The sequence below is a fragment of the Bemisia tabaci genome, chromosome 9 (genome assembly GCF_918797505.1).
Source record: "Bemisia tabaci chromosome 9, PGI_BMITA_v3".
Lineage (NCBI taxonomy): Eukaryota > Metazoa > Arthropoda > Insecta > Hemiptera > Aleyrodidae > Bemisia > Bemisia tabaci.
This window is the reverse complement of record NC_092801.1, coordinates 41,721,972-41,749,149: the sequence shown is the minus strand read 5'-3', so window position 1 is coordinate 41,749,149 and position 27,178 is coordinate 41,721,972. Positions and strand designations below refer to the sequence as shown.

At 39.8% G+C, this 27,178-nt stretch overlaps 1 protein-coding gene across 2 annotated transcripts in view; it reads right to left on the bottom strand.

Annotated features, from left to right (window-relative positions):
* Positions 1-27,178, bottom strand: part of LOC109036857 (uncharacterized) — a 343,232-nt gene that overhangs the window by 125,939 nt on the left and 190,115 nt on the right. For both annotated transcript variants that reach the window (XM_072304525.1, XM_072304526.1), the window contains exons 5-6: positions 5,586-5,662; positions 840-984 (exon numbers count right to left, since the gene is read on the bottom strand). In XM_072304525.1, the coding sequence (XP_072160626.1) occupies positions 840-984; positions 5,586-5,596 (156 nt within the window). In that variant the 5' untranslated portion in view covers positions 5,597-5,662. The remainder of the gene's footprint in view (positions 1-839; positions 985-5,585; positions 5,663-27,178) is intronic.

The following is a 27,178-nucleotide window of genomic DNA, read 5'->3' as shown; positions in this document are numbered from 1 at the left end:
TTTCTTCCAACGTTGGGGTGCCTTCAATCTCGCATGATACTGTGCAACACCTCCGTGATGAAATAGAAGCTGGAAGCGCCGGCGCTGTTGCTAAGTTAATGTACAAAGGATACATCTGAGAGCCTTTAGCTGAGGCAAATCAAAAGGTTTATCCGGTTCAGGTATAACACGATGGGATTTTCTTGAAAGACAATTAAGTCCTGTTGCACCAAAGATGTGTAGAGAGTTCTAGTGAATTTTCCGTCATGGAATTGACGCTTCCCTATTTTTACCAAAAATCTCACCTACATATTTTTCTTCGTTGGACCAAACAAACAAAGAAGAAAAAAACAAGCAAGCCCTCATTCTTTAAGGCATTATACATTTTCATCCGAAAACATCGTGAGCAATTGTCGTTTGTACGTATTGGTTTGTAAAACCAATTAACTTTGGGTCTGGATTGGTAGTTGGACCAAACCTCCCCTGCCGAAAAAAACGCGTGGACGTAAACTATTTTGAAAGAAAGGTGCGGGAACAATAAATCATAGACAAAATGGATATTGCATTTTGCAAAAAGGAACCATTAGCATTGCAATGTTGCTAAGATTGTGCAACTTCTCTTGTCTTGGAGGAAAAACCCGATTATCCCTTAATAGTTTCTATTTTACTCGCTAAAAACAGTAAATTTAAGACAAAAATTACCATCTAAATTCCATAGTTTTTCACAATTTCCGCCATATTATTGCAAAGGATGAAGTTGCACAATCTTAGCATCATTGCAATGCTAGTGGTTCCTTTTTGCAAAATGCAATCCATAATGTTCTATAACTCTATTAATAGATGTATGGCTGACTACTCACCAGGGTATAGACAGCACCTGTGATGGCACTGTGCCGCGCATGGAATTTGCAGCAGCCAAATCGAGTGCCAGAATTGAGGAGTGCGTCATAAGGATACAAAATCGTCGCCGACTTCCCACCAACACCACGTCCGCCATCTTTCTTCCTAAAACAAACCAAAAATAGACTGGTTTAGCGGCTTCGTCTGTCAATTGATTACCCTTAAATTGCGCCGTTCCTAAAAAGCAAGGCAAAGCAACGGCGATGCATGTGTGAGGAATTCGCGCTTTGACTGTTGATTCTTGTGTAAAAGTTCGCAAGAAACACGATGGTGCCACTGGTCTTCTCTGCAATCAACTCCCAAGCTCAAAAAAAGCTCTCAAGTTGAGGCCAAAATGAAAGGTCTGTATTCAAATGATCGAAATGACAATTGTCTCCGTATGAGGCACTCCGGCGCTCCCGCGAATAAATCGCCTTCAATTGCCCGCATAGGCAATTTGACTGCTTTATCGTTCGAATAGTTGCTCTCTCGTCGCCTGAGCATTTCGTTTTCAATTGAACTCATCTTGACCCATGTCAGTCGTTCGTGTAGTAAAATTGAGTCAGTCATCTGAGGGTTAAATGCAAATTTTCTGGGAAATGTGTGAACTTTTCATTATGAGTAGATATTTTGGACAGTGAAGATACAGCATACAACCACCTAAATGGAGATGTTGCATGTGTGACTGCTGATTCTTGTGTAAAAGTTCGCGAGAAACACGATGGTGCTACTGGTTTTCTCTGAAATCAACTCCCAAGCTCAAAAAAAGCTCTCAAGTTGAGACCAAAATGGAGGGGATATCCCACTCTATAGAGTCCACCTCTACATCAAGACAAACTCTCCATGCAAAGATGGGGAGCAAATACATGGGCAGGGTTGCCGTGTTTTCAGTTTTAGAGTCCCCACATAAAGTGGCAGCCCTGTCAATGTGTTTGCTCCCTATCTTTTGCATGGAGAGTTCGTCTTGATGTAGAGGTATGAACTCTCAGGATAGCGTGGGATATTCCCTCCATTTTGGCCTAAACTTGAGAGCTTTTTTGAGCTTGGGAGTTATTTCAGAGAAAACCAGTGACACCATCGTGTTTCTCGCAAACTTTTACATGAGAATCAACAGTCAAATCGCAAATCCCTCACACATGCAACATCTTCATTGAATCAGTGAGTTCGAAAACACACCAACTCGGGAAAAAAATTGTTCAGGAAACAGCTGAAACTGCGCAGTGGCGAAGAAGTTAGTTTAAGAAAAACCTTTTTGGTGCCAAAGGACAAGTACTTAGAGACTTAGTAAAGCACCCAGTTGAAATCGACACACCATGTTTGATGCCAGAGAATTAAACATTTAAAAATTTCCGAGTTGGCGTGTTTTCGTTCTCACCGACTTTCAGAGACTGATTTTTCGTAGTCAGGATAGCGTGGGATATCCCCTCCATATTGTCCTCAACTTGAGAGCTTTGTTTGAGCTTGGGAGTTGATTTCAGAGAAAACCAGTGGCACCAACTGTAAGATTCAATGATTTACAGGCAAATCGCTCCCGAGCTTAAATGACTCATTTCCAGACATCTGAGATTAAATAGAAAACAAAATGTTTTGAAGAATTAAAATATATGTATTCACCTAATGTATTCAATAAATTCGGTTTCCCATGAAGAAAATTGGCAACGTCTGAAGGCTCATAAGGCCTTAGCACAGAAGAACGCATGCGCTACCGCGTGTGCTCGTATGTGCATCTGTAGATGAGTCGGAAAAAGTAACTTCTTATCGCGAAAAGTAGCTCATTGACATTTTTCGATTGAATTCATTGAGAGATGAGTAAGTTGAAGCGAAAATTAACGACAGCTCTAGGAATTACACCTAAGGCGAACGAGGCATTTTTGGCTTATTCAGATTCTTTGCACGAGAGCGGATCGAGGCTTGTGAGTTAATTCCTTTGCGAAGCCAATTAACGAAGGATGGAAACCAGTGCTGCCAAATTTCGCTCGCAACATCGTGATCATGGTGAAGAACTCTTTGTGTACGTCACGTAGAATCACGTATCGATATTTCAAGAGTAGAAATTCGAAACCTGGTAACATTAGGTGCTGCTAGGATTTAGCATGGCAACCCTCGCGTTATGCCCTCAGTGCGTTCGCTTCATAGATTTTGAAACGAGAAATTATTTTGGAATTGTCACGGGAAAAGAGGTAGGGGTTGTTGGATGATACAGGTTTTTTCAATGAACTGTGGTAGTACCCCCAATAAATTGTTGTAGCACTCCAAGAAATTAAGTTACTCTAAATGTTGCGGTACTACCACGATCACTTGGAAATGCCCTTATAACCTGACGGAATTGGGATAGTACCATTATTTAAGGGGATAACCCCTGACACTTTTTTTCAGTGTCGTTTTATTTTCATAGAAAAAAAATGTTCCATTCTCGGGCTGCTGGATTTCAGGTTTACGAGAAACATTTTAGCACTGCCTTACGGCGTTTATAAGGATTTGAGTTTCCAATCTCTTCGCTTTTTCTGAAGGGTGATGCAGAAGTCCTACACCAACCCTGCAAACCTTAGGGTTCTTGTCGTCTCTCAGGAAGGTCTTCCTAATTTTTTTTGAGGGGGGGGGGGTCCCAAAAGTTGTTTCTCTGGAAGTGGGATTACTACAAAAAGTGAAAAAATTGAATACTCAAAAATTGGGAGTCTATATCTAAATTTTTTCGTAAATTACAAAGGTGCCTAAGTTTCCAAAGTGTCAGCCTGATGCTAGTAGTTCGGGACTTAAGAGTTATCTTGTGAAATCTAATAAAGTCATCATGTGAGCTTCTAGTGTAAGTGAATGTCATTTCATTCAAAATCGTTACATTTTTTCGAAAGAATAAAAGAAGCGTGATTTCATCCAACTTTGCGGGGTTTTGCTTCAATTAAATTGTCTTGACAATAAACGAGCTTTTAATAAAATAATACTAAAATACGTTCGCAGAGGTCTAGTTTTAAATTTTTGTCGAAATTTTCTTTACGTTTCGGAAAGAATTCCCAACAATTCTATTATACACCTAGAAAATTGGCCCGTTAATGGATAGGGAAAAGTCCGTCAGGTAAGACAGCACAACCTGAAAATGCACCTCAGCTTCTTTAGCGCCGACCCCCTTATCATCATATCCATTCAGAATATTAGTATTTTTAAACATCGGATGGCAACACTGACGAACTGGTAAGGGGGTTGGATTGAGCACGTGGATGGAGGTTTAAATAAAAGGGTTGAAAATCAGAGTAAAAATCACCCAGCACGACTAAGCAACCTCCTTTTCCCGGAAAAGCTGGGGAGGGGGCTGGGAGGAAGGGTGCACGAGATGAATCAAAAGTAGGGTGCCACATTATTTAAGTCGCCAACACTTGTCTTAGGGGCTACAGCCACCGGTGTTTTTACACTTTCGTGAATGGTGGTATTACCGAGGATTTTGATTCCTTCCCCTTGTCATAGCCCTGTCAAGTAAGTCTGCATTACCTTGAATAACACGCTTAGCACGTTTAAAAAAATTACAGGGGGACGCCCCTCCTGCAACACTTTTTCTTTCATTCGAGTAGCGCATGTTCAAAATAAATTTTGAAGAAAGTAAGGGATAGGTAGAACCCTTGTTCTCCCCTTTTGTTACATAAAACCCTGAGATAGAATATCCTAGGCTGGGTATAGTTTTACTTAAAATCTAAACTTGAATCTTCATATTTTTATAAATTTTAAAACTAAAGATTCTCATTTCTATCTGGATATAATTGGTATTTTAATTTATCTTACTTAAACATTTATCTCTTAAAGGTTTTCATTCTTTTGAAAGTTTGAGGGTTCATGGTGTTCGTGCGCCTTGCTACTTTGACATACATACAACCGCGTTTAGCAGAAAGAAACCAATAGCCACATCAGCTAAATTTAATCGAGCAATTTAATTTTGTACAAGAAAACGGCCGTGCGGATTTTTGTGGACGTATTTCTATCAAACGGAACCATGTGCATTATAACGTGAGCCCTGATATGTACTTATTCTTATGGGTCTCAGGGCTCATGTCTGAATGCACATAGTTCCGTTTGATAGAAATACATCCACCTACCGTCCACTTTCCCCTGTCGAACCACAACCCTTCGGACATCGAGCATCATAACATCTCTGCCTTAATGCAATCCATCCAACCCCCAGGGTTGGAATTGGGCGTCCTCTGTGCCCTCTCTCAGGAGGAACCCAATCAAGGACCTTTTTTGGCAACCTGTTTCCTAGCATTCTCTGAAGATACCCAAACCAAATAAGTTGTTCCGTCATAATTCTATGCACGATGGGCTGTGTAGACCATCAGACCAAATATACTATCATGCTTGACACTTAATTTTTGCTAAAGTCCCTTAGTGAAAGCGTTTAAATTCATCATTTGGACGTATTTCTATCAAACGGACCTAAGCGCCAAAGGGTGAGGAAGGTAGAGGGGAGCTTGGATTGGCGGCGGAATCGGGCGTCCGGCTTATTCCGTCCTATACTCGCAATGCTTTTCCATGGCGCTTAGGTCCGTTTGACAGAACGCGCTATCCGGGATTCTGAATTCCTCAAAAGGAACTCAAATTGGCGCTTAGTTCCGTTTGATAGAAATACGTCCATTTATCCCACGAGTAAAATCAGATTTTTCCAAACCATCCGACACAACCCATCAAAATAAGCGAGTAATTCATCTTAAACTTATTACTCTCATCAATGATGTAATTTCTTTTACCTGAGTGACATTTGGAATCCTCAGGTCCTCATAATTCGCCAATCCAGTTTTTTCCGTGCGTCATCAGCCAGTTTGTCCTGAAAGCAAAATGGGATAAAATTAATTAGTGACAATTTCGGGCGAAGGAGGAAATGGGGTGTAGCAGGAAAAGTAATGGTGGTCCTCTGGACAAGGTATGATAAAATTGCCATGTGTTTCCTCTTCAAAACTGCGCGGGGAAAATGAATCGCACAAGGGAAAGTTTTGAAATTAACTCTTGAAAATGACGTAAGTGTTAAAAATTTACATCATTATTCACTTGTATTTAAAAAACCCACGTTAGACTTTCCTTCAATACATATTTTTGTTCACCAATTTAAATGAAAATAATCCATGCAGTGTGCAAACATTTCAAAATTTTGAGTTTGAAAACGCTGACTCCTCGAGTTGAGAATGAGATATTAGAGCCTAACACAAAGCGGAGCGGCGCGGCGCCGCGGCGTGCTGCCAGCACGAAACGCGCATTGGCGCCTTCAAACCTAACAGGGATACTTCACGCATTGCGCAATGCTTGAAGTATCCCTGTTAGGTTTGAAGGCGCGAACGCGCGCTACGCGCTGGCCGACCGCCGTAGCGCCTCAAGCAACTATTCCACAACAAAGGTGTCACCATCAAGAATGTTTTCATGACGGTATTAGCGCGTTAAGAGGTAGCTTTCACACGTTAATGACGTTTTTAGCGTTTATTACACGCGGGTCAATTGAGCTATACCTTCCCCGTGCAACAGACCCACTCCACCGTTCAACTTGAAATACACGGATCCGTCTTAAATCGAGAGGCCACCCCAGTGAGTGGGCAGTAAATATCAGAGCCGGAATCTCGGTTTGGCCGAGGCTGGAGTGAGGTTTGAAGGATGCTTGAGCGATTCTACGGCCTCCCGGGATTGCCGACGGAAGAACAAAGACTTGCAAGCACTTGGCACTTGGGATCCGCGTTTCCCCCTGCCAAGGTTGCCAGACTGTGCGGTAACATGTGGACATTTTACATGGGTTTAAATGGGGGAATGGTCTAATTTTTCAGCACGGTCTGGCGACAATGCTCCCTGCTGAGACCTCAACGCCAAGTGGCGTGGTCACCGTATTGCCAGTCCGAGACGATCCAGAGCTTTCCGGTCCAATTGCGGATAAACGTCGCCTGCGAGGATATCAGTGTTGCAAAATTTATACTTTTTAAGGTTGTATTCATAAAGTCGTTCATTGAATAGCTCCTATCCTCGGGAGATCCAATATGGTTCACATTTGGATTAAGGTGACTCGATGGACGTTATATTTTGCGTCAGAGCGACATGCAAAATATATCGCATCGATTGGTTCAATTTTTTCAGCCACTCTTGATTTTTCTCGAATTTTGAGATCGCAATTCTGTTGTCAGGATACTAAAGAACTCACTGACCAATTTTGACGAAAAATTTAACATAGCAAAGGCGTGGTTTTTTAGAAGAAAATTATCGCATTCGAGTCGTGCAGTTTCGATATCAGTTTCGGATGCGATATTATTCTTCCAAACGAACCACGCCTTTATTACGTTGAATTCGTTTGTTAAAATTGGCAGGTGAATTCTTTAGTCTCCTGACAACAGAATTGCGATCTCAAAATTCGAGAAAAATGACGAGTATCTGAAAAAATGGAACAAATCGTCGCGAATTACCGCATGTCCTTCTGACACAAAATATGGCGTCCATCGAATTACCTTAAGATGGATTCAAGGAGATCCTTAAAATAGCATCATGAAAAAGGACCAATTTTGTAAACCTTGAGTTAGATGTAACTCTTGGGTAGAATTCTGAAAAGGGATTACGATAATTTGCCATCGCAAAAAGTTAAAAAAAAGGGAAAGAAATAATTATACGATTTTGACGAACTTTAAGGTTGGTGCAAACCTACCTTAAAATGTGCGACAATGAAAATATTTTTATGCTGTATTGTACCATTTACAAAAGGCAAATTATCGTGATTCCCAGCAGGGAAAAAAGTAATACTGTTGAATATTGCTCGTTTGCTAGTAAAATTGGCTTTTGCATTATGCTATTTTAAAGGCCCCCTTAAGTCTCAATCGCAATGTCAAAATTTTAAAACTTCCAGTGGAGTGGTGAGCTTGCCGAGCTATCGATTGGTATGCCATTCAAACCTATGGAAAAGGATCGATAAACAGGGTGTTTGCAACAAACACCTGAATAATTGATTCCTTACAACAGCTTCAAATGGTGGAATACCCATAATCGATTGTTCACACCTCGCCACTGAAAACTTTTCCATGGAAAGGAACTATTAAGGTACTAAAATGAATTGGCTTCTAAAGCTTCATGTACCAAATCTATGACAAAACCCCGTTCAATCGAGTATGAAACACTCAGGCGAAGAGAGAGCAACTATTCGAACGTCAAAGCAGTCAAATTGCCTATGCGGGCAGTTGAAGGCGATTTATTCGCGGTAGCGCCGGAGTGCCTAATATGGAGAGTATTGCCATTTCAGTAATTTAAATAGGACGAACTGCGCTCCTCTTTGATTGGTCTGTGAGTTTTAGGCTTTCATTGCGCTTTTATGACTGTGATGAGGGTCTCTTTCCAAAGTTTTACGGTTAAATTTTACTCAAGCTGTCTACTAATACTTAGTTGTGAATATCTTTAAATCTCCCTTCATTAAATTATAAATCAATTCGGGCTGCCCAAAAAAAGGAGTTGTTTGGTAAACGACTTTGAGAGTTGGTATGAAGACACATAAAGATCGAACTGAGATCGAGAGGTTTGAACTTTAGACTGATTTAGTGACTACATCATTCAATACAATATGGAACTCTTGGTTCAAACCAAAACAAACTAGCATAACCTCACGTACAAATTCTTTGTGGATTAGTTGTGTTCATTCATAAAAATTTAGTCTTTGACCGGTCATAAACCCATTCAGGACTCATTAAACACGAGAACTTCCGATTGTAAGAAACACTTGGAGGCATTTTACCACCATGGCACAAGCAGCGCTAATCAGAAACAAAGATATGTGTTTACATTTGAACCATGACGTATAACCACTAAATCAGTCTATTTTCCTCCGGAACACTCACTGTTGATATAAATTTTATCACTTATTTTCATATTCAAAATATTTTTCTCGGCTTCGAGTACTAGTTGTAATTCATTCTCTTAGACTGAGGAGGACTATCAATATGGGCTGTTTTTTGGCTCACTCTAACTAAATTCCCTTAACTCAACAATGTTTTGCTCATTGAAGGTCTAAGTTAACTGGAAAGCAACATGATTCGGTCATTTCCGGTCTTTATTTAGGCCAATCACTAGCTTAGACATGGCTTTTAAAGCCGATTTTGGCGAAAAATTTGGATTTTTTAGCATTAAGCCGCAAATTCGCAAAATTTGCATTTTTCGCCAAAATCAAACGTCATGCAGACCCATTTTTGCACCACACCTAGATCCAAAAATTACCAAATCAATTTCCAAACAAAAAATTGTAAAGTTGAGGAATTTTGATTAAATTTTGCGAAAAGGGACTAAGAGCATTCCAGTATTGCTAGGATCGTGCATTACATTCTTTGCAATTTAATTACTGAAATCATGCAGAAAATTAATTTTACATGGGTAATTTTCGTCTTGAATGTATGGTTTATTGTAAGTAAAGATAAAACTTATTTAGGAGATTCAGTTTATATTTGCAAGGTGAAAGAGGTTGCACCATCTTAGCGACAACGAAATGATCTTGTTTCCTTTTTGCAAAATGCCTTCGAATTCAAGGTGGGGCCAAGAACAGTCCTCATCCTATATACCGTTAAACCGCTCCTTTGCAAAATAAAACAGATCGCGCACTGCTTTTTGATAAAGCACAAAAACATAGCTCGAATATACGAATAAAGAGGAGATTTAATTAAAATATGGGTAAACAAGGCTAACAACCGATTAAAACACTAATAGGCAGGACGTTTCGAGCTGTTACCAGCTCATTTTCTTACGTGATTACGGTGGTTTCGTGATAACGGCTGGGGTCAGGTCGCCACTCAATTTTTTACTTGTTTTTATGTGTTTTTGCAGTTGAAAATGAGCTGGTAACAGCTCGAAACGTCCTGTCTATTTCTGTTTTAATCGTTTTTTAGCCTTGTTTACCCATATTTTAATTAAATCTCCTTTTTATTTGCAATGCTTCTCTAGATGCTCATTTGTTTCAATGTTCATGCAGAAATTTGGCAACGGTCCACGTATCCACTTTCACCGGTGAAACCATGTTTACACGGTGTATGTCGGCACTAAGGGTCCTCAACTCAACAATCTAATATCACCCGACGAGGCCCCCCTTCCACCTCCCCGCACCAAGTTCGGAAAATCAGATTTAGTCGAGAGAACCTCCAAGTCCGTGCAAAGGCCTTTAGCTTTTGTGCAGCGGTCTGGAACCCTGAACGGAGGCAGCTTCGGCATGCCTTGACCGTTGTTCTCGAACACCGAGAGGGAATTAATGTAAACCTGAAGGGTGGTGTTTGGTGTTGTGAAGGTGTTGCTCATTGTCAGTTTAGTCTGCGGTAATCTGTGATGAAGGTCCCGTGCCGCGTTTACGCAATGCGATAAAATCTAGCACTGTCCATCGGATGAGGTGCAAAAGGAGGAATGTTGAGTGATTAAATTAAAAACTTTTCGACGTAAGTCCGCAATCATATATCTACAGTGAAACTGCCAGATCACGTATCTCGTTTGTTGAATTTGGAGAGATGGTATTTCACGCAGATGCATGTTATAAATACCTATATTATATTATTTAACGCATATATTCATTTTCATAAATGGACTGTACTTTGCAATTTGGAGCTATAAATTCTGGCTCATCTGAAAAAACACTTATGTGCATAGGGAAACTAATGGCACATACGTTGTTTTTAAACCGGGCTAGAATTTATAGTTCCAAATTGCAAAATGTAGTCCAAATAATAATGAATTTGTACATGGGTAGTTTTTAGGTTTCAGCACAAAGCGAAAGTTTTTCAAAGATTGGAACGGTCGATTACTTCCAAATTCATTAATTTCCGAAATGTTAACGCCGGATGACGATAATAGAAGTTGTTTAAAAGTCTTTCAATTTGCATTTATTTATAAAACATGAACTTTGAATGCTTCATGTAGAAACAAGAGAGGATCTTTGTCCTCGCAGAAATGCCGGAGGGTTCATAACGGAAATTTATGGAGCATTGAAAAGTTAAAATGCTAATCCCACGAAGTTTTTAAGAGCTTTCTTCACTTTGCAATCGATTGATTATTAATTGGACATATTCATGCTGAAAGCAACTATGCACAAAGGAATCAAATGAAAGGGAATTAGGAAGCATGCAAACTCGATGGACATTGTTCTTTTATATTTATACCATTTGTACCTGACTCTTTCTAGCATTTAAATAATTTCAAATCATGTTTACTTGCAACTTAAATTCAAACTGAAAACTTCCTTTAAATTAATTCAAATCCTCCTTTCTCTGTTATTAGCAGAGAGAAACAAGCAGGAAGCTCCAACGCATTGGCGTCGGAGAGCGGCTCTGGGGGCAGTAGTTGTAGTCAAGAATGAGGGCCTAGACACATTTTGTCATTGATGTACAATCCGAAAACTGTCGATTCATGTTTTGTAACTTAGCAGATTTACGTAGCCGGTGTATAAATGTGTATTGGGCTTTGATATGGCGAATACATGGCATTATCACTTGTTGTATACTTTTAATTTTGAAAGCTCTTTGGAGGTCCGCTTCCTAAAAAATCTCTGGTTGATAAGTCGTTTAGCGAGGCTGCAAAAAATTTGCATTTTTATATCTGAAAGTGTAGGTATTGGTTTTTTGTATAATTGTTTTTTTGGATTGCTGGAAAAGTAACGCATACTTCTATAATTTAGGACTGAGTCAGGGAAATATAAGGTTCGTTAAATAGTAAATATTCCTAGTACCGTGTGACACTATTGTTAACGAAAAGTTTTTGCAACTTGTCAAAGAGGTTGTTGAATGATCTTCGAATAACTTTTGATGAGCTAGAGGTAATGGTTCTATCTGCAGCTCGTGGACTTCTGTACGATATTGTCCAGAATCATCTAAATTTTCAAAAAGTGTCCGCTTGTTCGATACCCAATTTGCTCATTCATGCATACAAGGAGAAGCGCATGAAAGCTTTAGCAGACATTTTGGAGATGAATCAAGAATTAGATGAAGAATTTATGACTTAAATCACGGCACCTTAATCACGGGATAACCTTAATTACGGCAACTATTTATTGTCCATGAGATGCAGATGGTTCCATTTCCCTAGCTCATCAAAAGGTATTCGAAGATCAATTTCATCAGCCACCCGTACGAACCACGTTTCTAGTGACCCGTACTTGCTTCGCACGTATGAAACATACAATCAGAGAAAACAGAATTCATCTTACAATAATCAATAATCAGTAGGACATGAATCGTTGCGATGTATAATACGACATTATAATGCGGCATTACTATTGTAATTCATTTTAATGTTTAGGGGCATTATAAATCATTATTGCCACGTCGGAATGAAATGTTGTAGACTGAATTGAAAAGCATGTTGGCAAAATTTATTATAAAAATAGTATAACATGTAGGTACATAACATAAAGGTAATACAAATTAAATGATTAGAGCGTGTATATTTCATTACATTATAGGTATATTACAATCATTTTTGTCATTGTTGGAAATTTTGATAGTTTGAATTTTGATAGTTGATAGTTGATAGTTTGAGAGTTGAAAATTTGGTTATTTTATTTAGTTAAGGTGATTTGATAGACGCCATATTTTGTGTCAGAATGGCATGCGACATATCCCATCAATTGGTTCCATTTTTTCATTTACTCATCATTTTTCTCCAATTTTAAGTTTCGCAATTCTGTCTTCAGGAGACTAAAGCACTCACTTATCAATTTGTATATTTATATTGAGTTAAGGGTAGAGACGTATTCCTCACCGGAATTGAGGAATGGAGGTGTTACAGTAAGTCCGGCATTAGGTTCCATTTCGACATCAGCGACGATCAACGCTACGATACTGGAAGCCAGTCTTCCGATATTAAATCCCTAGCGGGGAAGAAAAAAAAATGCCTAGATTTCGCTAAAAATCCCTAAATCCCCAGATTTGCTCAAATATACTTAAAAAATCCCTAGATTTTGCAAAAAGCGCCATTTTTTTATGAAGAATCATGATGTCATTCGATGTAGCGATTTGCAATATTTAAATCTGATTGGCTCGTTTGAATTTTGGCGCTCTCTGAAAGCAGTGCTAATCCAGACCAATAAAATGAAAGAATATTAGTTGATTTCTTATTATTAACAGGTTGAATGCAGTTGAATGTCAAGTACATCGAAGGACGCAATCGTTTTAATTTCCGGCTTATTTGCGGGGAAAATAGTGTTGCCAAAAAGGCCTACAAAATATAGATGAAAAAATGTTTTCGATTGTCGAAGCTAGAATTGAGGTTAAAAAGTTGATTTTTGGTAACTTTACCTCATCAAAAAAAAATCCCTAGATTTCCTGAAAAATCCCTAAATCCCTGGAAATTCCGGAAAATCCCTAAATCTAGGAATAAACTCTTAGACATCGGATGGCTGTTGGAAGCATTAGAGTCAACATTTGAAACGCTGCTGCAGAATTTGCCGGGAGTATAATCGAGTGTTGAAAGTCAGTAGAATTGAACAATGTAATAATTGCTTTCCGAAATAAGCGTTATAATAAAAAAACAACGAATCTGAACTGTTAATACTGGAACACACCTTCTGTAAATGTACCTTGCGAGAGATAAGTAAAAAATAGATGTACTGGAGGAGAAGTGCTTCTCCACAGAGTTTGAAGAAGGAAAAAAAATGCCCAAATTTACTTACTTCAGCATTTTCGGCAAAATCACTGCAATTTCCGAACCTTTTTCTGGCCAGGGGCCAAAATTAAATGGTTATGAAGGGCCACTTAGATGTTGTAGATAAAAATAGGACTGTTGAAAAAGTCGCCGTTTTCAATAAATATGTACCCGGAATGGAAGACATCTAGGGGAAAATTGTTACGATTTTCCGATGCAAATATTTTCCTACAATCTATTTTCCTGCGTTTTGGGATTATACGTACTAAGCAGGCTAAGGGCCCGTTCGCCAAAACTAATCGGAACTGTATGAATGAATTGCTCCTTTTAAAAATCAAAACAATATCGAATTGCGATATATTACACAGTTAAGATAGGGCTATGTCCTGTCGTAAGCGGCGACATAAAGTCGATATCATTTCAATAATCGCCCCAATGGCCACGATAGTTGTTAGACGTTTACGGTTTCCCTGGTAACCTTTGTTTGCTATCAGCTGATATCGAGTAAATGACTAGGAAGCTCCAACCCAGTGGTTAAAGCTTCCTTAACCGCGAAAACTTTAAAATTCAAATTTTCAAATTTTGAACGTAAAGTACATTTTTTCCATCACGAGATAAAAGCACAAACAAGTTCTGAATTGTTGACTGTATCACCATGATTCCAAAAATACAATACACAACATAGCATTGACTAACAATAAAACAGTATGCAATAAAATAAAGTCATGACAAGGAACATAGCCGAAAATGGCGCCGATTCCCATCAACCAACGCGCGGTCTCTACAATGTAACATGCTGCATTGATACTCCCCAGCTGGGACCGTCCGGAATAGCAGCTCTAGTGCAAGCACCAGAGCCGCTAAAAGGGGAAAAGAGGAGAGCGAGACAATAGAGCAACGCAGTTTCTAAAATTAAAAACAACACTGAAAATGTTTCCACCCACTGAACATAGCTAAGTTTCTGATAGTACATTTGCGTGATATAAGCATAGATAAATTTACACAGATTTGGCTTGATTGCATTTCTCATTGTTTGATTTCCTCTCATATTTTATTTCGTTAGCAAAGAAATAAAATACTTCACACTATTAAACTTTCTGACAAATACTCATGTACAAGCATGAGCTGAAATGCTCGAGATGTTAGTACGAATTTCCTACAGAATCATCGAAATACGACTTCAGAACTTAATTTGACAAATATAGTTCCGCTGCATGTGCAAAGAATGTCGGAGGAGAGGTTGCCCAAACAAGTTTTGGATTGGGTACCACCTGGGAAGAGGCGACGGGGACGTCCCGTAAAGGGTTGGCGGCAGGGCGTTGACGAAGAGATGTTGCGGTGTCAGTTGCCCGATAACCTCTGGGAAGACAGGCATATGTGGCGTTTGGGTGTCGTAGAACGCCAGAGTGCGTTATAAAGCGTGTGTATGTATGTGTGTGTATGTATGTATATATATATATATATATATATATATATATATATATATATATATATATATATATATATATATATATATATATATATATATATATATATATATATATATATATATATATATATATATATATATATATATATATCCGCTGAAATTTAACTTCCTTGGGCTACGTTCCCTTTTCCTTTGCAGGATCACATCCTATGGTTGTTGAAATAGAAGGAGTCATGATGACTTACTCAAGAGAACAGACATCTAAGCGATAAACCTCGTTTGGAAGGTTCACGTCGCTAAAGTGGGTAAGCGCAAGGAACGCTAAAACGCCTTCATTTTCACAAATGCAACGTGGTCATCTAGGGAGTACAAATAGTTGTATCAAGGGGTTTTAACTAACTTTTCATCGTGTTGGCAGGTCAAAATATGGACGAATGAAACCGTTATTAGACCAACTGCAATCCCCGTCTCCTGATTACCTACTTTAGAGAATAGAACTGCCGTGCTAAGGAAAAACTTCGTATGAGCATTTGAGAATTGCCAAATTCCTTCCCATGGAACGTTTACTTCCAAGTAAAGTCACGAATATTCTTCCTTGAAACTGCCAGAGACTTTAAGTGAAATTGCGAGCAAAACTATTCGTAAAATTGGAAGAAAAATATTCGCAGGTTTGCCAAGGAATTCGGGTTTTATCAAAGGAAAATTGGCACCGCCTAAATGTTTACACGGCGTTTTACCGTACCACGGCAGAGAACTTTACTGCCATGCTAAGGAAGAACACCGTGTGAACATTCGAGAGTCACCAAATTGACCCGAATAAAACATGTATTTTTGAGAACGATTATGCGTGTTTTCTCTTGAAATTTTCATACATTTTACACGGAATTGCGAACAAAATCGTCTGAAAAAAATCTAAGAAAAAAATTCAATATTTTCTCATTACGGTTTCATTGAAGGAAATGTGGCAACGTCTGAAGGTTCATACGGCGTTTTTCCGTAGCAAGGCAGAGAACTATACTTACGCGGCTAAACTTTTTTTAGATGCTTAATTTGACTATTTGTTTGAAACATATCCACCCCATGGATGTATGAAGTTAGGATATAATCACTGCGAGAGCCGATCGCAGCAACGGGATTTATCTCAGGGTGCTCAGGTGTCCCGAGAAAATACGAAAGTTACACGGATATCGGCTGTAAAGAGAACCGGTAAGTAGGATAAGTAACGAAGATTTATAGACAAAACAGAGAACAAACGAAATGAACAAACGAGGATTTACGGTCGCCGCCGGGGAAAAATGAGCAAGTGATAAACAAGGAAATAGAGGACGTGAATCTAAGCTTTTTATTCTGACTTGTGCAGAAACTTGCTCACAAGTAAATACTGCCGTGCTACAGAAAAACGCCGTACGAACCTTCAGGCGTTGCCAAATTTCCTTTGATAACACATGAATTTCCTAGTGAACTTGTGCATATTTCTCTTCCAATCTTTCAGATAATTTTATTCGCAATTTCTCCTGAAGTTCCTGAAAGTATTGAGGGAAAACATTAATATTTTTCCTCAAGAATGAAAATTTTGTCTGAAGAAATTTGGCAACACTTTGAATGTTCATATGGCTTTTTTCCTCAGGACGGCAGAGTAGGACGTAAATCAAAATAAAGCGATAGGCCGGGTCTCATAAATTTATTTTTGAAGCTCTGCTCCACGCAGAGACGTACCTCCTACCGGAACCGGGCGTTGCCTTATTGCCTCTTTTCAAAATCCCTGGGATTAAAATGTCGATATCTAACAGCTGAAATATGAGATTCAATTACAGGTCTTCAAACTCTCCATCCATTTATTATTTTCCATTTTTTTTTGTGGAGAGCACTTACGAATATTATGGCTTGAATTTTTTTCGGAATACTTTTGTCAGAGTAAGTGAAAATCAAATGACGTTGTATTCGACGTCCCGATCGAACAGCGAGTCTGGTGAAGAGGCTATTTTGAAAGTTGTAATGATGAACGATAATGTTTAAAAATATTGTTGAACGATGAACATGTAATTTTTCCCGTTGTGGCACTGTGGAGACATAAAATACGGGAGCCAATCGTAAATGGATTCGTAGTGTCATACTCTCAGTATAAAGGGACTCTAGTCTGGCCATGCTGCTTTTGTAGCATTTATCGACAGGAATCATGAATGCGCTCAAAAAACCTGATCAAAAAGACACTGTCTTGCTTTAGTTTTAATTCGTGAAGTGCGAAATCGATCTTTAAATCAAACAAAAATAGAATAAAACTAAGCAAAGGAATAACTTGAATTTTTTTCCTGTCATTATGCCCAATGATCAGATCAATCGAATCCGATCATTTCGTGTACAAAATTGAACACATGACTGAATATCGTCGCCTTCCGGCCAAAATATCACAAGCCCCATGTGGCGTTTCAAAATTTCCGCCGCCATTTTATTTTTTTACAGATCAATTTTTCGAGGAAGCTGTCCAAAAATGTCACTGAATTATCTTGGTGCTGCCGATATAATTCAGTGAAATTTTCAAACAGATTCAACCAACAATTTCTCTGTGGAAAATAAAAGGGCGGCGGGAATTTTTAAACGACGCATGGTGCCTGTGATGCTTAGCCGGACATGTTAGCGCCTACAAGACTGTAGAAATACTTCATGCATTACGCCAAACACATAGTACGGTCAGCAGTAAACTTATATTAGCGCCTTCAAGACTTTTGGAATACTTCACGCATTGCGCGTACAGCACGGTGCGTATTTTAATTTTCTTTGCGCTGCCAATAAAATTCAGTGAATTTTCTAACAGATCCAACCAGCAATTTCTCTGTAAAAAGCCGTATTTTCCTCCAACTGACGCTGCGGCGTCGCGCGCGGCGCACGACCGGTCTCCCATTTGATTCCATGTACTGCTTTGGACGCGGCCGGCACCGCGCGGCGGCCGAACTTCGATATATTCCACGCAATCAAATGGCGACCGGCGCCGCGCGACGGCATTAGGCCAGTTGGAGGAAAATACGGCTTAAAAGAGCAAAACGGCAGTGGACATTTTTAAACGTCGCATGACGCCTGTGATGATTTGACTAGAAGGTGACGATAAGACGTCACTTCATATGATATAAATAATTAAATTCCAGGTCGATTTTGAATTGATTTATTTTGGATTGAATGAGAGAAGGAGGGAAATCGCAAGACAAAGAGAGGTAGACGGGTGTGTGGGGAAAGGGTGGGGTGGAAAATATATATTGGAGCGTCTGGATTCATATTTATTGCCCCTTTTCTCGTTCGTGAAGTTAAATCTGCCGTTCATGGACGTGAACCGAGTTTCTTTTCCGGTATTTCCCGAAGTGTGCGTGGCTATTTATTAATCGATGAGATTTCCCCATAAAAGAATTTACTCCGCATCCGAGAGATTTCCCAGTATTCCCGCCGATCGTCCTTTAGCTCACATTTTACCAAAAAAAAGGTTGCCAGATGATAAGTGTTCCTCTCCTTTTGAACCCGTTGAATGGAGATGTTGCATGTGTGAGGAATTTGCGATTTGACTGTTGTTTCTCATGTAACAGTTTGCGAGAAAGTCGATGGTGCCACTGGTTTTCTCTGAAATCAACTCTCAAGCTCAAAAAAAGCTCTCAAGATTGGGCCAAAATGGAGGGGATATCTCACGCTATCCTGAGAGCCCACGTCTACATCAAGACAAACTCTCCATGCGAAGATAGGGAGCAAATACATTGGCAGGGTTGCCGTGTTTTCAGTTTTGGAGTCCCCAAATAAAGTGGGAACCCTGCTAATGTATTTGCTCCCTATCTTTGCATGGAGAGTTTGTCTTGATGTAGACGTGGACTCTCAGGGTAGGGTGAGATATCCCCTCCATTTTGGCCTCAACTTGAGAGCTTTTTTGAGCTTGGAAGTTAATTTCAGAGAAAACCAGTGGCACCATCGTGTTTCTCGCGAACTTTTACATCAGAAATGACATTCAAATCGCAAATTCCTCACACATGCAACATCTCCATTTTAGGTATTTTTTTGAGAATTACTATACATCGAAAAAAAAGCCGGTACCCTGCGTTAACTATATGATTGCTATTAACACAAATATTCCAGTTGGCGTTGTGCATTAACTAAGTTTTTGTTACACCAACAAAAAGTAGTAATATAGTACTAGTTGGTGTAGAATGCTCATTTCGTTAATGCCCAGAACATGATGGGTAATATAGTTAATACGTGTAAACCAAAATAGCCTTCAAGAAATGAAGTTGAGTACATTTTCCAAGCAAAATAAAGTATGCCAGGAAGTCTACAACGTCGCAAACGCAGATACGTGGTTTAGCACCTTGATTATCGTTCTGATTCTTTCTTGAACTGGAAAGTTCGTTTAAGAGAAAACCAGAGGCATTCTGTTATTCTTGAAGTTTTACAATAGAAAAAGTACTTACATCGCCAATCCCTGCGGCATAATAGAGCTCCATGATCGTGTATACATTATTCTGCTGCGCTAAGGAGGAACGCCGTATGGTCAGATGTTGTCATATTTCTCCCAATGATACACTGAAAAAATATGGTAGATTTTACCATACTCTGACACAGTGATCCGAGTATGGTAATTAACACCATACTTTATGGTAACATTTACCATATTATTGTAAGTATCGCCAGAGTTCTAGGGAATACGACCATAATTCTGGTTATTTACACTAAATAGTATCACTGTGTAAAATACCAAGTGGACCTACAGCAGATGCAACTATACTTTTTTTAGTGTAACCGAATTCACTAGGAAAATGTTGCATATTTTTCTATATGGATTTTTCAGGTAATTTTGTTCGCAATTACTCGAGATACCTGACAATATCCAGGAAAAGTATGCAAAACATTCCTCAAAAATTTATGGTTAACTCGGGGAAAATTGACAACTTTCAAATGTTCATAAGGCGTTTTTCCATGGCAAGGCAGTATTGCTCCTATTTGGACCGCATTTTGCAATTTGGAACTATAAATTTTGGCTCATATGAAAAAACACTCATATGCATTGGGAAACTAATGGCACATACATTGTTTTTAAACTGAGCTAGAATTTATAGTTCCAAATTGCAAAATGTAGTCCATTTGCTTCACCCACGCCAAGTCACGCATAACCGCACTGAAAAAAAGTGAAGTTGATTTAGCATTCTGGATGTAAAAAAAGGGTGCGAGAACTTAGAAAATGATGAATTACCCACCACAGCAGTTAGTTTTCCATCTTGGCATTGCTAAAGTAACTGCTGTACTGCCGTGCTAAGGAAGAACGCCGAATAAACATTCGAGAGTTGCCAAATTTCCCTTGACATAACATGAATTTCGACGACATTTACGCTCATTTTTCTTTGAAATCTCTGGATATTTTAGATTGAATTGCGTACAAAATAGTCTGAAAATTTTGGAAAAAAATATTCACACTTTTCCTAGAAGATTCGGTTTTTATCGAAGGAAACCTGGCAACGTCTGAAGGCTCATACGGCGTTCTTCCTTAGCATGGCAGTGTAGCGGGTAATACAGCATTTCATAAGCTTTCGCACACTTTTTTCACATCCAGAGTGTTACATCGTCACCTTTCAGGCAAAGTTTCACAAGCGCCATGCGACGTTTAAAAATTTCCGCCGCCATTATATTTTTTTACAGAGAAATTGTTCAACGAAGCTGTCCGAAAATTTCACTGAATTTTCTTTGTGCTGCCGATAAAATTTAGTGAAATTTCCAAACAGATTCAACCAACAATTTCTCAGTAAAGAAATAAAATGGCGGCGGAAATTTTTAAACGTCGCATGGCGCTTGTGATCCTTTGCCTGGAAGGTGACGATATCTACTTCAATTTTCTTTTCGATACGACTTGAAACATTAAAATACGAGTTGCGCTGTTTGCTCAAACACACCCAATGGAACTATCCCGCTCCAGTGGTTACCCTAGCACCTTTTCCATTAGCACCCGGCAATCGTAAATCGAAGTCTCAAGATCGGAACCTGCTCATGCTCCCGCTTAATCGAGATCACTTCTCCCGCTCTCCGTGTCGTTATTCACGATTTTCCCCGATTTTCCCGAGTTGTCAGCTGCAGGGACTCCGAGTCCCGGGCGTGAGTTGGATTTATTTCCGGGTGCAGGGCGCGCGTCAAGAAAAAATTCGTACCCGAAACTCCAAACCGCGTTGCCACGATATTCGTGCATTTTGATGACATTTTTCTGGGAGTTCTACACGCCGCCATTTGCAGACTGATTGGATGACAGGGGGGGGGGGGGGGGGGGCAGTCCCGAGGGTTGGGCTCTTTGGATACCAGGGAGGAAGTCCCTGAGGGTTTGGCTTCTTTGATGTCAGGGGGGCAGCCCCTGGGGCTTGGAGTTCTTGGATGCCAGGGGGGGCAGCCCCTGAGGGTTGGGCTCCTTGGATCCCATGGGGGGTTGTTCCTGGTGGTTGGGCATCTTGGATGCCTGGGGGGCAGCCCCGAGGGTTGGGCTCCTTGGATACCGTGGGGGACAACCCGCCCTGGGGGTTGGGTTTCTTGGATGGCAGGGGGGCAGCCCCTGAGGGTTGGGTTACTAGTATGCCAGGGGGGACGAAGCTCCGAGGGTTGGGCTTTTTGTATGCCAGGTGGGGCACCCCCGGAGTTTTTGCTTCCTGAAAAAACAAGTGTCCAATTGCTGAAATTCGTACCCTGTTGCTTGGGCCAATAATTTTCCTTCAATCAGCCGAGTATGCAAAATGACTGTCGTTACGCACGAATATTGGTATCAGAATTTCGCATTTAGATTACGCAATGGGTTGAAGGCGCTCTTTTGTGTCCTATCGGAATCGATCTGTAGAATGATGTTGACCTAAAATGTTTATGACTTTTCCATCTTTAATCGAGCCGTAATTTTGAAAAGTGCCCGAAGAACATTATAATTTGATCTAAGATTTTTTTTCTGTAAGTCTTAGTTCTAAAAAGAGAGCTCCAACGCTCGGTTCAGATTGTGGTTTTTAACTTTTAAGTCCTCTAGCTTTGGTTATCGTATTCTTATGCAAAACAGAGAGAGTCATCGTTTACTAGATCACAGCTTACTTAAAAGCGGTTTTGAATTCAATAAATTTCGCATGGATAAAATGAATTTTTTTTCGATGAACTATGTCAATCACGTTGGTTTTAAAGAATTGCCGTTGAGTAGTTTTCCGTTTAAAATATAGAGTATGACAGGAAGTCCCCGACGTCACAAACCGAGATACGTAGTTGCGAACTTTACACTGTCGAAATATTTCCCCCCGAAATTTTCCGATTTTTTAGATCAAATTCCGAACGAAATCTTCTAACACATGAGAAGAGAGATATTCACAAATTTTCTTGAATATTTGTGTTTTGTTCGAAGGCAATTTGGCAATACTTGATGGATCATACGGCGTTATTCTTCAGCAAAACAGTATGTGCATCTTTCCGAGCCGGTTTTTCCAAGAGCTTTGAAACAAAAGCTCTCGAGTAATTGCTCGATAAATAATTTACGGGATGGCGCGCGCCGCGGCGCACAGTGGACCGAGTCCAGGAGCGGATCTAGCAATTTGGCAACACCGAGTTCCCTACATTTAAACCTATGTTAAATAATCGATTCTTGTCGAAGTACCTGCCCCCTCCAAGAATTGATACAATTCCATAGGTTTAAATGGAGATAGAACAATGTTGCCAATTTGATCCGCCAATGACCGAGTCAATATGAGAGGTCGGACATAATTTGGAAGCTTTAAACGCTGATACCTCTGTTTATACAAAACTTTGAGGTTCTAAAAGTGGTTACATTGGTTGTCTCGTAAAAGTTTTCTTTAGAGGCTCCGCTCACAATTTAAATGTGGCGAAATAAACATCAAAATTTGCAGTTTTGGTAAAAAATTTCATGTCCGACGTCTCTGATTGATTCGATCCACTGCGCGGCGGCGAAGCGCAGAATTTTCACGCATCGCCGAGGGCCAAGCGATCGCGTCGGAGGATCGCACGCTAATGACGGCGCCGCGACGCCACCGCCGCGCGAGAAAGGGATGTGGGGGTGCGACTAAAAAATTCCCAGGAACCTCAGGCGATCCCATCCCGGGAAAATAAGTGATGGGAATGACGAAAACACTGTTGCCGCTCCAGTCGCTGGAAATATATATAGAGGACATTTTTGCCGTGCTTAGGAAAAACGCCGTATGGACCTTCCAGAGTTGCCAAATTTCTCTCGATGAAACATGTGTCTCCGAGGAAAGTTATGCATATTTTTTCTTGAAATTTTCCGATATTTGAGATTAAATTATACGAATAGAACTGTCGGAAAAACTTTGAAGAAAATTTCCACAATTTTCCCATTAAATTCGTTTTTTACCGAATGAAATTTGGCAACTGACGAAGGTTCGTACGGTGTTTTTCCTTAGCACAGCAGATTTTGACTACAATTTGCCATTAGGATTCACACTTTTTGGTAAAACACCATCAACAAACACATCCAGAAAAAACGCTTATGTGAATAAGCAAACTAATTGTATATATTGATCGCATTTATAACAAAAAGGAACCAGCGCGATTAAAGTGTTTTCAAGATTGTGTAACTTCTTATTTTCTTTTAAAAATACCTAATGTTTGTACTGTGTAAAAAGTTATACACTTATTTTCCTTTAAAATCATAACATTTTTTTTGGTGGGAAGCCAAAACTATTTGCTGTTCAATCTGTTTGAATTTAAAAATGGAAAATAAAAGTATTAAAAATTTCTTCCCTTTAAAACCCTATTTCCGAGAACACTTTTGGAGGCAAAAAACATATTAAAAACTTTTACGTTCGTTTCAAAAACATTTGTGCAGAATTTTAAGAAACGTTTCAGAAATGACTTAACAACTTTTAGTGCCTTCTAATGAATTTTAAAGACTATCTCCTTCCGCGCTTGTTGCCAAACTTTTCACAGTAGAGGTTTAATTGTCAGATGGTAAAGCCCGAAACTGGTGTTAAAGCTGATTAAATACACCTGACTTTGTAATTTGATGGAAATTCAGGTTTGGGGCAAATGAAACCTCATTTAATGTCATTTTTGATCATCTGCATGCGATATCCGCCTTTTTTACCGAGCGAATCAGGCAGATCTTCCAGTGACTGTACTCTCCCTGTACGAGTGTGAAAGTGCCTTAGCTGAAAGAGGAAAATCATATTTTTAGAAGATGAGAGAAAACAAAAGAAACTGAGAACACACGGCTGAAAGGCAAGAAAATGCCCGAGGTAAAGTGTAAGATGGTGGATGGTTTCAACCCTTCATCTACCAGGACGCTAATAATCGCTTGGCATAATGAGGAGTGGCAAAGGCTGAAAAGAGAGACAAATTGAATTTTGGAGTTTATTAATTTTTGAAGCCTATTTCAGGAGTATGTTGTTTTTACTGTGTATTTTTGAGCTGAATAACATTTTTTTCCTCCTTTTTTGAGGTCTTAGTTTTCGATCGTGCCGGTACGCTCATTTTCATTTTTCAAAGGAATACATTTCCATTATAATGTTACAAATTGTGCAAAGTTTTTGTTTTCCGACGCCCTGAGGAAGTCTCATGGATTATTATTTTTTATACAATGAGATATGAAATTGACAGTTCATAACGCAATTAATTGCGAGATATCGTTGCTTTTTTGCCTGTTCTCCGGTTTTCATGGATCAGTGTAACGCTTTAAGAGAAAAGGAGTATTAATATTAGTCTTCGCTCAGAATGAAATCTTACAGTTTGGTAAAGCTGTTTCTCTATAAAATTTCTCTCTACGTACCCATGGTGAAGCCCTTAAAAACTTAGCTTCAATAATTTTTCAATGGGGCAACATCCAAATGCGGGTAAAAGGCAAAGATTTCTAGAGAAGAAGTGTCTGTTCGCCGCGGGGCTCGAGAGATCCTAGCACACTTAAATTTATTTTAAAAAGATGCCACGCCATAGCGTCATCGTAAAGAATCTTCCGCAAAAGCACGCTTAAGTTATTCAAGCTCTCCACTAACGAAAGTAAAAAGTTGTCTCTTCCCCCCGAGGTTTTGTTGAGCCGGAAAAAACCTCTATATGAGCGATCAAACGCTGCAAAATTTACTGTCATGAGTTTTCTGCGAGGTCATGCGGGCTAATTTTTGGGATGGGTCAATTGCTTTGGTCTGAAAATTGTGTTCCGATGCTTGATTCTTGCAGTTCACCTAGAAATAGTGAGATCAGCCCAAACGAAAACTCTCTGCGTTCAGTGTTAACGGACACATCGCGCTTTGAAAAATTGAAGTTTTTCAAATATTACGAATTTTCCCATTTAAATATTTTTAGACCTCTAATGTTACACTGAAAAAAAACTCCGGCCGTGGGAGCCGCAATTACGGGCTACATAGACATACCGTCCGTTCCGGGCTCAAAGGCCGAAAATTCCGGCTGCTGGAGGCGTAGCTTCGATAGCTCCGGGTTCAGAGGCCGAAGCCACGGCTCCAGCAGCCGGAATTTTCGACCTTTGAGCCCGGAACGGACGGTATGTATACATAGCCCGTAATTGCGGCTCCCACGGCCGCGTTTTTTTTTTCAGTGCACTTTTCTAATATTTCATCACTTTAAAAAACGCCAAAATCATAAGTTGAAAGTTTATTAGAGTGGAGAATTGAGAAGTGAGGAAAAGCAACATTGCAACTCTAGGCATCTTGATGAGAAAAATAAGAAAAAACAGATTCAACCGAATTTTATCATTTGTTCAATTTTTTTCTCAACTCCTTATAGATACTTGTTCTATTTTCGGGGTTTCTATCGAGCAAAGACCTGACAACCTTTTCGTGGGGGAGGGGGTCATCCTTTATTATGCATCGATAATGTGGACCACCTTGAAATGCAGTCACTTCACTTCGTCAAACTCGTGACAAATTCTTGAAGCTGAGGCAAATAAACGGTTTTGCCTTGGTGCACCGATCAGAAATCGTCGTTTCCAGCACGAGGGAACGTAACTCCATTCCAAGGTTGCCAAATCGACTCGAACAATTAATTTATTTTACAAAAATGTACGTAAGCAATTTTTACCCAACATTGGTCTGTTTTTTCCTTAAAATCTAGAGAAAAATCAGGGAATTTTTCAGTCAGAAATGCCCAAGATTCTCTTGATTAATTGGCAATTTGCGAGGGGAAATTTGGCAACATTGAAATGGAGTTACGTTCTTTCGTCCAGGAGACGACGAAATGAACCCTGCGTTTGTTTTTGCACGTGGGCGGACGGCTTCTGCCGGAACCGAATTGATATTACGTCACGAACAGGCTCGTTCTCACAAAGGCTTCGGGGAGTTGCCGAAAGGCACGCCACCGGCGCCAAGTCTACCATAACCTCCGGCGAAATGTGGAGACAATAGGGATGGTTTGACAACGTTGAGGGTGTATTTAAGACACCCCGCCAAACACAGACCGAAACAATACACCCGCCACCGAGGAGGGAGCTTTTGTCGCGACCTCCAAGAGCTTTCATTTTTTGCGACGGAAGGGAGCCCTTCGTCTCTGCGTTTGGGAAGTATTCAGGAACCACTACAAAAGCTGTGGGTGTTCGCTGGAGGTGTGAAAGTGCCTTCGACAAAGCGAACCTATTGGGTTCGTTCCACACGAAGTATACGAATGAATCAATGAACCCTCGGGGAAATTGGGCTAAATTTTGTAATGGAATCGGTTTCTGTTAGACGGGCGGCGTAAGTTAAAAAACTCATGAACCCTGGGTTTCGTTCATCACACGGGACGCTGAGGCTCACGAGTTTTTGGATTTACATTCGTTTAATCGAAACCGATTCAATGGATCACTAGACAAGGTACGAATTTAAGCATTCTGATACATGATTCTTAACAAGAATTTCACGCAAAATACGATTCGCGCAACGAAAATTACTGAAACCAACTCCTAACGAAGATATTAACATTTTTATTCCAAATTGGTAACGAGGAATTTGAACTGCCCGCTCACAAGAAACTCAAAACTCTACGTGAGTCAAATCGCCCACTAGGTACAACGGTTTCAGCAAGCTTCTCAATCGAGCAATGTTCATTTCCCATCATGTGTTGTTAAAACTATTAGCAATTTGCTATAACTGAGCCGAAGTGTCAAGATTGAGGTTGCCAGATTTTTTTTATCGTAGAGGAACGAACGTCTGTTCATGATAACGTTTAGCGCGCGATGTGAATCACGTAGAGCATTGAGTTTTTATGAGCGGGTGTTTCAATTCAAACACCAAGAATCATTAAATATCTTCGAAAGGAGTTGATTTCGGTAATTTTCGTTGTGCGCATCGTGTTTTACGTGAAAATTTA